The sequence below is a fragment of the Haliotis rubra genome, unplaced genomic scaffold (genome assembly GCF_003918875.1).
Source record: "Haliotis rubra isolate DU_JTF1 unplaced genomic scaffold, ASM391887v1 Scf158, whole genome shotgun sequence".
NCBI classification, from domain to species: Eukaryota; Metazoa; Mollusca; class Gastropoda; order Lepetellida; family Haliotidae; genus Haliotis; species Haliotis rubra.
This window is the reverse complement of record NW_025765536.1, coordinates 795246-810317: the sequence shown is the minus strand read 5'-3', so window position 1 is coordinate 810317 and position 15072 is coordinate 795246. Positions and strand designations below refer to the sequence as shown.

Here is a 15072-nt window from a genome sequence, read left to right as displayed (position 1 = left end):
ATAAGATCGAAGGGGTCAACAGACCGTCCATAGAACTACACGTTGTCAAAATGATATTTCCATACAAATGTATCACACATCACGAAAATACTCATTGAAATTCACTCGAAGTGCGCCGGGTCTTCCTCACAGGGTCGGATAATTGCCACACGGCCTGTTAGGAGCTTCAGTCATGTGCTCATTTATGGATCAGGCCGGATTAGACCGGTAATCAACGCAGTCACAGATGGATGCTGTCGTTGTCAAAGTTGCACACACAATGCTGTGCTGGGTTCGACGACTATTTTTACTTGCAGGATAACGCCCGACACGTGTGCAGGGAGGTCAAAGTAGAGTTGTCACGTGTCACAAATAATCCTGAAATATTCTGTATTTGTTGTGGAAAACACAAATCGCTCGTACCGCCCGACATATGCACTGTATAACCGGCGAAGTCGTCATTAGAGAGCAGTTATAGCTGCCATTTGGTTAGATATGACAGCCATTGTAATTTAAGTTAATCCGTGGACCAGAAAATATCCCGGTTTGAATCAACAGTGAATCATTAAAGATAATATCTCCTTTCCAAGCGAACAAAAAATTCTGAACAATGCCATAGTGTGTGAAAATACTGGACTCATTAAGAATAAAATAAGTTATTAAAATTTCATCAAATATGCAAACTAAAGAACGTTGCTATTTTGTAACAAAAAATCATTGAGGTGTACCTCGTAACTCGTCAAAATACGGTTTCAACCTGTGTACCCGTGTCATATGGCATGCGGAAAGGGAGAGAATGTAAACAAACGTTTTAATTGGTTTAAATTGTTTAATTTGAATTCAAGTTCATTTCAAATGTGATAAGATTTCGATATTATTCATTGACGAGGGAGAATTCATCAGCGGGTTCATTGTTGAATAGGACCCGGGTTTTCTCAATCTTTTCTTTCCTCTTGGGTCAAGTTGTCCAGTTTAGAGCACCTTCCCTTCTTTGTGATTGTTATGCCCGTAACAGGTGCCCACGGCACGCGCGTCGCTATGGTGATGAATGTACATGCGCCGCTATTGTATTTCCCGCTGTCTGCCACCTGTGCCAGTTCCCGGTCGCTGATTGGCTGGTTGAGTGATCAGCGCGGACTGTCAGATCAATTCGATTTGAACGTATGGAAACAAATGTTGAATGGTGATATCTTTCGTTTATAATGTTTGAAGCGGAGTGGGATTTGTTGTGTACACTTGCAAATCTTGTGTGTATATCGCTCTACCTTCGGTTTGTCTTTTGTTTCGTCATCATGGAGATACCCAACAAAGGCGATATTGAAAACAACCTGACTGGAAGCGACATGAGTGACAGCGGGTGTTCAAGTCCTTCTCGAGACCAGGTGGGTGTTTTCTTTGAGTCAGCGCTTTCACAAACGTTTTATGTTAAGGTACTCTACGAATCTGTGTTGTTTTTTGAAAAATTGTCTGCCTTTTTTCTAAACATTTCTATACATTGGATTACATGTTGTCATATTATCACTGACTATTATAATTGTTGATTGACTTATAACTGTTGTAATTTTGTTGTCCTTATTTATGAGTTATCCGTAGTTATTAGCCTTTACCTAATAACTTCTCACATTATATAATAACAAAAACAACAATAACAATATTAATGATGATGACGATGACGTTGGTGTAATCATCGTTGGGCTATTATCATAACAATATATGGTATTAATGTCAGGATTATCACGTGAATTATTTCCGAGGTATTTTTTTTGTCCGAAATATCGCGGTGAAATGTTCTCCATTCGATACATATGTAATAAAGACACACACACACACACCACACACACACACACACACACACACACACACACACACACAGTGTGGAGAGAGAGATAGAGAGAGAGAGAGAGAGAGAGAGAGAGAGAGAGAGAGAGAGAGAGAGAGAACAGAAGAAGACAACACTTGTAGAAGTTGTCGCTGCCATGGAACCTCGCTTTGAGATTCGCCGAAATGCAAAAATCTAAGGCATTCAGTACTTTCCTCCCACCTTAAGTCGTGATAAAACTGAGATACTTGTCAGTGGTGTGTAACCAAACACACTAATTCATGATCAATCTAACTCGTTTTCTGAAACACAATTTTCATTACTAGTCATGCCATGGTATCGATACCAAGCTAGAAAAGCCCTGACGGTGACTTAAACAACATTTATGAATAACCCGTGAATATCAGGGTTAGAATTGGTCTTCAGCAACTCATGCTTGTCGTAAGAGCCGACTAACGGTATCGGGTGTTCAGGCTTGGTTGATGCATGTCATCGTATCCTAGTTGCGTAGATAGATGCTTATGATATCAATCACTGAATTGTCTGGTCCAGACTCGATTATTTACAGACCGCCGCCATATAGCTGGAATATTGCTGAGTGCGGCGTAGAACAAACGAACAACGTCATGAATTGCGTTCCTTGGTTGCTGTTGTTAGCAATATTGCAGCAATGTGACGGTGATCGGTTTGTCATCTACTCTTTGACCAGACCATCCGGTGACTTATCTTGTGAGCACGTCCCACGGTTTCGGGTACGATGACACCTTAACTACCATGTCAACCTGACAATCAGTCACAACTTACGACTAGTATGGGTTTTGGGGTGCCATTTTAACCCAGCATCTTCAGTGAATCAATCTGAGTAAGACATTATATTCCCGAGATTAAATGGGATCAATTATCAAGAAAAAAGCAACGTGTTCTGCCAACTTTTATTTAGCTGTCTCTTTGAAACAATACACACGATTCGGCGGATGAGTTGTAAGGCGAACATAGTGCTTGAAGTATACGTAAAATATATCACTTATCACAGTCAGTACTGACAGAACTAAACGTGGTGCACAGTCCATAGTTTGACTGTTCACTTTTATGTCTCTCACGTACACATACAGTACACACTTTATGATTCAGAAGCCGACTATTTTATCCATTACCTGGTGGGAACCCACACCATGAACGTCCTGTCACACGGGTCTATGTGTGGACTGACGATTCAGTGAATGCCATTTGTAATAGTGATGATGGAGCATGAAAAATGACACTTGATGAGTGGGGACACATAGAGATGTGTGGCATTCAAGTGGTCCCAGTTAAGATGTGTAAATCCACTCATCCGGAATGATCATTAATAAGTTACGTGAAAATTATTCAAGGTGCTGCTGATGTTGTACGTAGTGTAGGGCTGACGGCGTTGAGCTGTACAGTCACCGTGCAGCGTACAAGCAGATGCGCTAACAGTCATCATGCAGGGTACATGCAGAGACGGGTACAGTACCATGCAGGGTACATGCAGAGACGGGTACAGTACAATGCAGGGTACATGCAGAGACGGGTACAGTCACCATGCAGGGTACAAGCAGAGGCGGGTACAGTAACCATGCAGGGTACATGCAGAGACGGGTACAGTCACCATGCAGGGTACAAGAAGAGGCGGGTACTGTAACCGTACAGGGTACAAGAAGAGGCGGGTACTGTAACCGTGCAGGATACAAGAAGAGGCGGGTACTGTAACCGTACAGGGTACAAGAAGAGGCGGGTACTGTAACCGTACAGGGTACAAGAAGAGGCGGGTACTGTAACCGTGCAGGGTACAAAAAGAGGGGTACTGATACCGTACAGGGAAGAGGCGGGTACTGTAACCGTGCAGGGTACAAGAAGAGGCGGGTACTGTAGCCGTGCAGGGTACAAGAAGAGGCGGGTACTGTAACCGTACAGGGTACAAGAAGAGGCGGGGGTACTGTAACCGTACAGGGTACACGAGAAGAGGCGGGTACTGTAACCGTACAGGGTACAAAAGAGGCGGGTACTGTAACCGTGCAGGGTACAAGAAGAGGCGGGTACTGTAACCGTACAGGGTACAAGAAGAGGCGGGTACTGTAACCGTACAGGATACAAGAAGAGGCGGGTACTGTAAACGTACTGTAACCGTACGGGTACAAGAAGAGGCAGGGTACTGCAAAGAGGGCGAGCAGAGGCGGTACTGTAACCGTGCAGGATACAAGAAGAGGCGGGTACTGTAACCGTACAGGGTACAAGAAGAGGCGGGTACTGTAACCGTACAGGGTACAAGAAGAGGCGGGTACTGTAACCGTACAGGGTACAAGAAGAGGCGGTTACAGTCACCATGCAGGGTACAAGAAGAGGCGGGTACTGTAACAGTGCAGTGTACAAGAAGAGGCGGGTACAGTCACCGTCCCGGGTACATGCGGGTCAGGGACTATTGATACGTTAGGTGCACTCGAATACCCTTGACGGGGAGTGTGCAAAAGACAGAATATGTTATGTTGTCGCAACACACACACTCACGCACGCGCATGCACACACACGTCACATGCACGCGAACACACATATTGGGTGACAACAATTTGACAAATATTGTCAGACTAACGTTTTGTCTCTGAATATATATAATTTTGGAGGCGGTGGGGTTGCCCAGTGGTAAAGCGTTCGCTCGTCACGCCGAGAACCCGGGCTTGATTCCCCACATGGGTACAATCTGTGAAACCCATTTCCGGTGTCCCCAGCCGTGATATTGCTGGAATATTGTTAAAAGTGGCGAAAAACTAAACTCACTCACTCACTATGATTTTGATAGGAACAAATAATCCCATTTAAACTGAAAAGGAGCCCAGGTGAGATGGGAAATTCAGAACCTGAGGAAATCTAGACTTTCTTCATTAAGGGCTTCAACATTGATGGGAGGGCTAAGCAGTAGGGGAAATAATGTGGTTTTAGGGACTGTGAGACAGACTGAATTATTGTATGTATTGTGTTTTGTATTGATCTTAAGGAGGAGGAAAGGGTTGGTCTGGGAAAATCACAGCGTCTTTGAAACTTGCAGATTGACAGTAGTTCAGGCAGAAAGTGTTATTTCACTCTAGTGAAATATTGACCTAATATCTTCCTATAATATAGCAATCCATCACAAGAAAGAGCTTTGATTGATACACCGAGGGAAGAATTATGTTATTGAATATAGTCTTGTTCTGGTGACCTTTCTGTCTGACTGCCCGATATCGATGACACGTTGATGACCTTCACCAGCTCTGAGATAAGGTCCAGCAGTCGCCCAACGAGACACAGCCTATCGCTCAAATAATGATAAAAAACAACCCTCAAAAGATAATAATAATGAAATACCAATAAAACAAATTCGTTTCGACATTCTTTGCCATCATAACATCACGGCCGTTTAACCAATATGAAGTATATTTGAATGATACCCTTCCAGTCATTTGCCGCTTTCAGAGTGGATTTCTATAGTTAAATACAGAATATTCATCATCACGAATTAATAACCCACTGGACTATTCATGAATACTATTCATTTTGAAAGCAAGTCATCATAAAGGTTTATAAGACTGAATGCAGTATATTGTATCCTCCACAAAATCAAATTAAATTTTACAAAAGTTGAAAATAATTGATGAAATACGACACTGCAACATTAAAATCCTTTCTTTCATTCCCAATATACTGTAAGGCGAGATCATCTTATCCTATTGATGGACATTACACAGTTGTTCAAGTCGGAATAATGTCAATAAGAGTCTGGCGCCTTGTATATTCAATACACTGCTCTTCTGTGGGGGCTGGGTGTTTAATGGGGCGCTATGTGAATTTAAGCGTCATAATGGCGTAATGATAATCAAATGAAGTATCCCACGTGCGTCGATATCTTAAACACAATGTTTACCTCTCCGACTAGGTGTGAAAAAATACTCTCGATTTTTATTGCCCCACATTTTCTCAGCAGGGTTTATCAAGATTGGATCATGTGTGCTGTTGTAAAGTAGGGGAATGTCGTAAAAGCCTGAGAAAAAATGGTAAATAAGGTTAAGTAACAAGCCTCCGTAAGGGATGGCCATAAAAAAATCCACAGGCTGCCAAGAACTCTTAGTGCTCACTACTCTTTTCAAATTTCAGGTACCACACACAAGCCAGGCATGTTGGCTGTTGCTCTTCTATAGTGCTTTTATACGTCTTACCGTCTCACCATCTTCTGAATCTACTCTAACTTGTTTTGATTGTGCTCAATTTGATCATATATTACCGTTATGTGTTTGCAAACCATCATGAGGACTATGGTATCTCTGATTGTGCCAGATTCCAATGCCCACTGTCTGTCTTAAACTGGGAGGGACACGTGTTAAAGAGGGCAAAATGTATAACGGTTTAGTTTCCCCGTCGGTGAAGAGGTCTATGCGCGAGGCTATGTCCTCTGTGTTGCTTCAGGAGAAGGGTACACCAAACGGTGGAGCGTTCTTTGTGAATGGCTATTAAATACGATATTGTGTTCATTATGCTGAACAAAGTGGTGTTCTTGGTGAGGGTGAGGGTAAAATGTACTGTACTTAGTGAGGGATAGTCTAAACAATGAAGTTTGCCTTTTGAAGGATATTCTGAACTATGCTGTGTACCTTTCGATGGGCATTCTAAACAATGTAATATACTTTGCGAGGGGTATTCTAAACAATGCAATGTACCTTTCGATGAGTATTCTAAAAAAATGTAATGTATTCTAAACAATGTAATGTTCGATGGGTATTCTAAACATTGTAGTGTACTCTTTGTGATGGGTATTCTAAACAATGTAATGTACTTTGTGATGGGTATTCTAAACAATGTAATGTACTTTGTGATGGGTATTCTAAACTATGTAATGTACTTTGTGATGGGGTATTCTAAACAATGTAATGTACTTTGTGATGGGTATTCTAAACAATGTAATGTACTTTGTGATGGGTATTCTAAACAATGTAATGTACTTTGTGATGGGTATTCTAAACAATGTAATGTACTTTGTGATGGGTATTCTAAACAATGTAATGTACTTTGTGATGGGTATTCTAAACAATGTAATGTACTTTGTGATGGGTATTCTAAACAATGTAATGTGATGGGTATTCTAAACAATGTAATGTACCTTTGTGACTTAAACAATGTAATGATGGGTATTCTAAACAATGTATGTATGTACTTTGTGAGGGGTATTCTAAACAATGTAGTGTGCAATTTTGTGATGAGGGATATTCTAAACAATGTAATGTACTTTGTGAGGGGTATTCTAAACAATGTAATGTACAATTCTTTGTGAGGGGTATTCTAAACATGTAATGTACTTCTGTGATGAGGTATTCTAAACAATGTAATGTAGAGGTACTTTGTGATGGGTATTCTAAACAATGTAATGTACTTTGTGAGGGGTATTCTAAACAATGTAATGTACTTTGCGATGGGTATTCTAAACAATGTAATGTACCTTTCGAGGGGTATTCTAAACAATGTAATGTACTTTGTGATGGGTATTCTAAACAATGTAGTGTACTTTGCGAGGGGTATTCTAAACAATGTAATGTACTTTGTGATGGGTATTCTAAACAATGTAATGTACTTTGCGAGGGGTATTCTAAACAATGTAATGTACTTTGTGGGTATCTAAACAATGGTATTTTGCGAATTCTAAACAATGTAATGTAATTGCATGAGGAGGTATTCTAAACAATGTAATGTACTTTGTCGAGTGGGGTATTCTAAACAATGTAATGTACTTTGTGAGGGTATTCTAAACAATGTAATGTACTTTGTGATGGGTATTCTATTCTAAACAATGTAATGTACTTTGTGAGGGGTATTCTAAACAATGTAATGTACTTTGTGATGGGTATTCTAAACAATGTAATGTACTTTGCGAGGGGTATTCTAAACAATGTAATGTACTTTGCGAGGGGTATTCTAAACAATGTAATGTACTTTGCGAGGGGTATTCTAAACAATGTAATGTACTTTGCGAGGGTATTCTAAACAATGTAATGTACTTTTGTGATGGGTATTCTAAACAATGTAATGTACTTTTGTGAGGGTATTCTAAACAATGTAGTGTACCTTTCGAGGGGTATTCTAAACCATGGGTATTCTAAACAATGTAATGTACTTTGTGATGGGTATTCTAAACAATGTAATGTACCTTTCGAGGGTATTCTAAACAATGTAATGAACCTTTCGAGGGGTATTCTAAACAATGTAGTGTACCTTTCGAGGGGTATTCTAAACAATGTAATGTACCTTTCGCGGGGTATTCTAAACAATGTAATGTACCTTTCGAGGGGTATTCTAAACAATGTAATGTACTTTGTGATGGGTATTCTAAACTATGTAGTGTACTTTGCGAGGGGTATTCTAAACTATGTAATGTACTTTGCGAGGGATATTCTAAACAATGTAGTGCACTTGTAAGAGGTATTCTAAGCCATGTAGCGTCCTTGGGGTATATGCAAAATGAAGCGATGTTCCTTGTGAGAGGTTTTCGCAACGATGTGATGTACTCCGAAATGACGAACTGTCCTTTTTGTGATAGTACCTCAAACGATAGCGTATTTTTTTCAAGCAACATGCCAGCCGATAAAATCTTTTGTTGGGCAACATATAGAGATAGTTTGAGCGTGAGAGAAGGTCATGGACGGTTTATCTCGAGGTCTATTCACCTATGAGAAATATTTTTCGCTCAAAGATGCTCCCGTTTATTTGCCGCCCGTATCTAAGCAGCGTACATACTAGACAATGGTTGCAGCAGTTCAAAATACATCCATCATTATGTGAACAGCTACGCTCTGATTTCTTTGCTCATCGTCGAGGAAGTGATTAAGTGAGCGTGACGCTACACAAACGTCTTAATACTAAAATCAACTTAAAATGTCTTAAATCTTAGTCCAAAGTAAACACGACTTGACAAGCAAGCAAAATAATTGCTGTCCCACTAGCGAGTATTTGACTCTACTTTGTCTGACTAGTGCCATCAAAGTACCCCATTCTCCGTGTTCGTCGATGCGATGACGTTGTTTGCCGTGCCATACCCCGACCACACAGCATGCAAGCGACCCCCTCTCCGCTATGTGCATCGGAACAACGCCCAGGTAGGGCACCCAGCCCCGAGTCACAAGTCACCTGTAATTTACCGTCGTAATTCTTCTTTGATCTTCATTGAGTCCGATACTCGAGACCGCGTCTTTAATCCTTCTGTCTAACCGAGTACGAACGACGGGCCACTTCAGTCTTTACTGGGACAAACACTACGGCAGGTTTTAACCCTTTTCAATGCAGATGTTGGCTAACTGACGACCAGAGCTTACAATATACTTGTCAGGAATAAAGGCTTTGGTTTAATTCCGTTGTCACCGGAGAGTGTTTGTTCTAGACATTGAAGTGGACTATATTCCGGACAACCCGCTGCTTGCTGGGAGTACCTGTATTCGGGGTGGCACTATCGGTATTTGACCTTCTGACCTTTGTCAACACCCTTTCATGTTGATTACATTGCAAACGAAAGTAGTCAATGTCGATTGACTTTGGGGCGTACTTTGGAGGATTTGTTGTTACAATGGCTTTTCATCGAGCTGGAAGGCAAATAATCTGAGAAAATTTTATGGATTCTGAAAAAACAGGGGTAGCCTGGGGAATACATCGACGTCCTTGGTTTTAATGTGGAAACCAAGGACCGTGAATGTTGACTCGATTATATATTTAGTTTATATTTAACGAACGCCACGTTTTTCTTCGTAATATTATAGACAGAAGGTTTCATAATGTAGAAATCTTAATGGGCCACAAGGAGTTGATGTGCCATGTTCCCACTGAACGAGACTGATGTCTTGAGTGTCTATCACTGTGCCAGACATCTTACTGATATGCAATACTGACTGCAAATATAGACCAAAGTTTTGCTTACCTCTCAGTGAGTGAGTTTAGTTTAACGCCGCACTCAACAATATTCCAGCTATATGGCGGCGGTCTGTAAATAATCGAGTCTGGACCAGACAATCCAGTGATCAGCAGCATGAGCATAGATCTACGTAATTGGGATACGATGACATGTGTCAACCAAGCCAGCGAGCCTGACCACCCGATCCCTTTAGTCGCCTCTTACGACAAGCGTGGGTTACTGAAAGTTCATTCTAACAGGGATTTTCACGAGTTGCTTACCCCTTAACATATAGTGGAGACATATATACTGAGTCAAAAAAGGAACTTCACAAAATTTAATTTGAAAAATAATGAATAATTTTTCTCTGATGATACATCTATGTATCCGAAATGGGATCCCTATCTTTCGACTCTAGAAAAACGTTAGCAAAACCACTCAAACCCATCCATTTGTCGTGCAAATGACGTTAGTGCCAAATCAGGTTTTGCACGTGCAGTCGATCACGTGATCTTCGCATCGAAGTTTTCTTCATATGCACGTGTTTGCATTGGCCTCAAGAATTGAAAAAACACTTTTAAACCACAGTTCTAACGGTACTTGAAATGCCACGATTGTCAAATGTGCAACGTGAACGTGCCGTTGGCATGTTGCAAGCGGGAAGATCAGTTATTGACGTCGCAAGAGCAATGGGATGCAGCCGTCGTACTGTGTATGACTTGCGAGGTCGTCTACAACAAACTGGCACCACTTCTGATCGCCCAAGGTCGAGTCGTCCACGTGTGACGTCACGAGCAGAAGACCGTCAAATCGTCCTACGTCACCTACGTGACAGATTTCTGCCGGCTACACGAAACAGGGCTGAGATGTTTAGAGGTCGACTGTCCTCACAGACCATTCGAAATCGGTTGCGGGCTGCCAATCCCCATTCTCGACGTCCATATCGTGGGCCAATATTGACGCCGTTTCATCAACGTCAACGTCTGCTGTGGGCCCAACGTCACCTCCGATGGACCCAGAGAGACTGGAATCGAGTCGTCTTTAGCGATGAATCCAGGTTTACCCTCAGATTCGCGGACGGCAGGCATAGAGTCTGGAGACGACGTCGTGAACGGTATGCCCAATGTTGTGTACAGGAAGTCGACAGATTCGGGGGCGGAAGTTGCATGGTGTGGGGTGCTTTCTGTGGGAACAACCGTTCCCGACTTCTGGTCATCCGTGGAAACCTCACAGCTGCTGCTTACCGCGACCAGGTGCTCACCTCTGAACTCGTTCCTTTCATGGCGGCTCATGGCCCAGGTCTACAGTTCCAGCATGATAATGCTCGGCCGCATACCGCGATGTTGACACGAAATTTCCTTCAAAACGCCGGAATCACCGTCATGGACTGGCCACCGAGGTCCCCTGACCTTAATCCAATAGAGCTCGTTTGGGATGCACTTGGGAGAAGGCTTCGTGGTCTTAGGAACCAACCTCAGAATTTGCAGGAACTTGGCGCTGCCTTGCAAGAGCAATGGCGAAATCCCCAACCACGTGTTCACAAGCATCAGTCGGTCGATGAGGAGACGGTGTTTGGCAGTGCTGAATGCGCGGGGCGGCCATACACAATATTGAACTGAGAAATTTCACATTTTTATTCTTGTGACTTGACATTCTTTATACCCATGTTTTGGAACGGCGGTGTAACCTATTGGAACTGATTATGGCACTGTCAGTGTATCGAGTACATCACACAGATCTCAGCAATGAAATAATAACAATTTAACCATCTTACCATCTCTTGTTCTTTTATAGTGCCCTGAAGAAAGAATGTGAAGTTTCTTTTTGACTCAGTATATATTCAAATAAGAATGTAAATGAGTCATTGAGATAGCAACCCTTAGATTATTGACACTTTGATATATATTTTACAAAGCTTATACTGGGAAATTACTCAATAAAGGACGTCATGATTACCCCACGTCAGATATTGAAGTCACATTGTGTTAGGACAACCCTGTATAGTACCTTATGGCTTAACTAACGGCAAACAAACATGTCTCTTAAATTTTTCCCCATTTAGTACTTGGACAGTAAATATTGAATAAGCAGACCAATTATTCATACGCATAATATTTTACTCCTCAGGTTGTGCTGCACGTGCATATATGACAAGTGGGTTTGTATCTTTGATTGGCAACCAGTATATGTCCAGCAGTAAAACAACGCTGGGATTCTTTGAGAGGCATTTTAGAAGTTGCAAACAAGTATTATATTTGGGATTAAAGGTACTTTCTTAGTAAAGTACAGCTTCTGGCATTGTGTAATCAAGTTCTATGGACAGTCAACTCTTTGTATCACTTGCTTGATAACGGTGTTAGTACCTACACCGAAACGTCGCACTCATTGCAATAAAGAAGTTGACTATCCATAGAACCTGGTTTTCCTTCAACGCTGGGATTGTATCTTCTAAACAACGACCAATATGCCCAACAGTAAAACTGATGTATTACAAGCCTCTTATATCGACCGTCCAGTCATACCTTCATCATTTTGTTCCGTTTAAAACAGTGTGGATTCTCATTTCTGTCACTTTCTATCTTAAACCTGTATTCAAATGGTCCATAAATATTCACCCAAACAGTATAATATCTCTCAAGTATTTATTTCACGTATAACTGTCAGGGAGGATGGTTCAACGTGATGTAAGATGCTGCAAATATGACGGGAGGACTTAGCGTTACGACATTAATCTTTTTAATTGCCAATAAAGCAGTCACTGGTAACCATACCCTGATCAGATGAAATTATAGGCGAGCGTGCATGAAGTGATATATAGCGCAAGTGTCTAAGAAAGTGTCAATTGTCTTATTCATGAATGGCCATATTTATATACTGTCACACACGTAACGAGGGGACGAGGTAGCCAAGGTGAGAATCGGTCGTGCACGTGCAAGGCGTTCAGGCCTCACTCAATCACACCGGTGTCATGGGGGGAAATATATGTACGTGTAACTGTTCACATCGGTAACAGAATGAGTCACCGTTAAAGGCTAAGTGTTACATGTTGAATACTTCCCCTAGAGATGAGGACGCTCATGGATCGGCTTATTCTGGTGGCATATCAAGCACTTGTAGCACCTTGAATAGATATGCTATGATACATACACATGTCGTAAATTTTAGCAAGCCTAATATTATTGAAAATACAAGTGAACTACATGGTTGGTTGTTTTGTTGTTTAACGCGGCTCTCGGCAATATTCCAGCTATATGGCGGCGGTCTGTAAATAATCGGGATGTTGTTATTATTGGGAACCGATGACATGTGTCAACCCAGTCAGTGAGCCTGACCACCCGATCCCGTTAGTCGCCTCTTACGACAAGCATGGGTTACTGAAGACCAATTTTAACCCGGATCTTCACGGGTTTGATGAATATGAATGAAGGTCTGTACTGATCCAGACTCAACTATGTAGAAACCACCGCCATATACTTGGAATATTGCGGAGTGCGGCGTTAAACAACAACCAATCATAACAAGCCTTTCTCGTAAACTAAGGTTTAGATATTGACTCAGTGCTACACAGAATTACGGGCTGTTTCATGATGTTTACCTACTAGATTCTGGTCCCAAATCAACACCTCACCTGATACGCTTCACGTGATTCCCTTCCCAATAGTCTTCGCATACGAGTATTTATATTTCAAAACGTATAATAATATAGATAGTATTAGTTACCCATCGAGACGGAACCCGACTGTACAGACTTTTTATCAGTCTTTGAGCTCAGCGAAGCGGCCAAAACCGGATGATTCCAGCTCAATAAATACATAGAAAGTTGCATGATCCAAATATCAGTACACATATGTAAGGGCAGGTGTTTAAGGGCAAGTGTTAGTGTTTAAAGGCAAGTGTTTAAGGGCAAGTGTTTAAAGGCAAGTGTTAGTGTTTAAAGGCAAGTGTTAGTGTTTAAAGGCAAGTGTTTAAAGGCAAGTGTTAGTGTTTAAAGGCAAGTGTTTAAGGATCGGTGTTTAAGGGCACGTGTTTAAAGGCAAGTGTTTAAGGGCACATGTTTAAGGGCAAGTGTTTAAAGGCAAGTGTTTAAGGGCAAGTGTTTAAAGGCAGGTGTTAAGGGCAAGTGTTTAAGGGGCACGTGTTTAAGGGGCACGTGTTTAAGGGCAAGTGTTTAAGGGCAAGTGTTTAAGGGCAATGGAATAAGGGCACGTGTTTAAGGGCAGGTGTTAAGGGCAAGTGTTTAAGGGGCACGTGTTTAAGGGGCACGTGTTTAAGGGCAAGTGTTTAAGGGCAAGTGTTTAAGACGCGTATCGTGTTGCAGTTGCCATGGAATAGATTCGTGTTATTAGCGTGGTGTGTTCCGAATCGAGGGGTCTGTCGGGTAAACGCCACGGAACAGCTACTAGCTCTGTGTGGGGACATATATAATAAAGATATTTTAAAGGAAGCACAGGTACCCGGTAACAAAACATCAACATCAGTGCAGTTTGTTTTTCCCCATAGAGCATGACATAGTCTGCCTTCCAGATCCATGAGAATAAACTTAAAAAGAATCCAACTCATGACAAGATTTTAATCCTGAGTATATATATTTAAATAAGATTATATTATTTTGGGGTGGAAGTGGTAGTCTAAGCTGTATATGTGAAGACTGTATATGTACTGTTAAGTTTAGTCTTGACTACGTACATGTTCCCCAAACAGAACATGACTGTACTTACGGTTACCCCTAGACTAACGCTTAGTCTCTGAATATTCATAATTTTGATAGAAACAAAATGTTAGTTTTAAATTAAAACGGAGCTCCAGTGAGATGGATGAGGAAATCTAGACTTGCTTCATTTAGGGATTTACATTGCAGAGAGGGCTGGATGTAAGGGGAAGGGGATCAGGGACTGTGGCCACTCGAGACAGACTGTGTTACCCTGTCCGACTGTTACAGTCCCGCCCATCCAGGAGTCACCGCTGTCCATTGTTATATCATGCTCACCGGATGTACACTGACTATCAAACAAGTCCCTCTATCCGAGTAATCCCCGGGTTACTCTGCGTAATCCAGCGTGTTTTAAACAAAGAACATTCAAGACATACGACACCGGTCACCTTTCTGATACATGTGTTTGTCCAGCATGCTGAAGGTGAACACAAGACCAGCTTTATTCAGCCAACACTTCATACTTATTGCTGACTTAAACTATAAATTTGAGGATTCAAATACGAGCGGACGCTGAACCGATTCTACGTGTTTAAATTACAGACCTCCTGACACGGCACGCTAATAACTTACATAAGAAACGCTTGACCAGGTGCTATTGACCACTCACTTTTTTAACAACTCGTTATTTTGTGAAGTCGTCGC

General features: G+C 41.7%; 1 protein-coding gene across 1 annotated transcript in view; it reads left to right on the top strand.

Moving 5' to 3' along the window:
* Window positions 1–1170: 1170 nt before the first annotated feature.
* The window catches only part of LOC124271156 (prickle planar cell polarity protein 3-like), a 161878-nt gene continuing 147976 nt past the window's right edge, over window positions 1171–15072 (top strand). Inside the window, exon 1 of the mRNA XM_046706225.1 lies at window positions 1171–1361. Coding sequence (XP_046562181.1) covers window positions 1182–1361 — 180 coding nt within the window. The 5' untranslated portion in view covers window positions 1171–1181. The remainder of the gene's footprint in view (window positions 1362–15072) is intronic.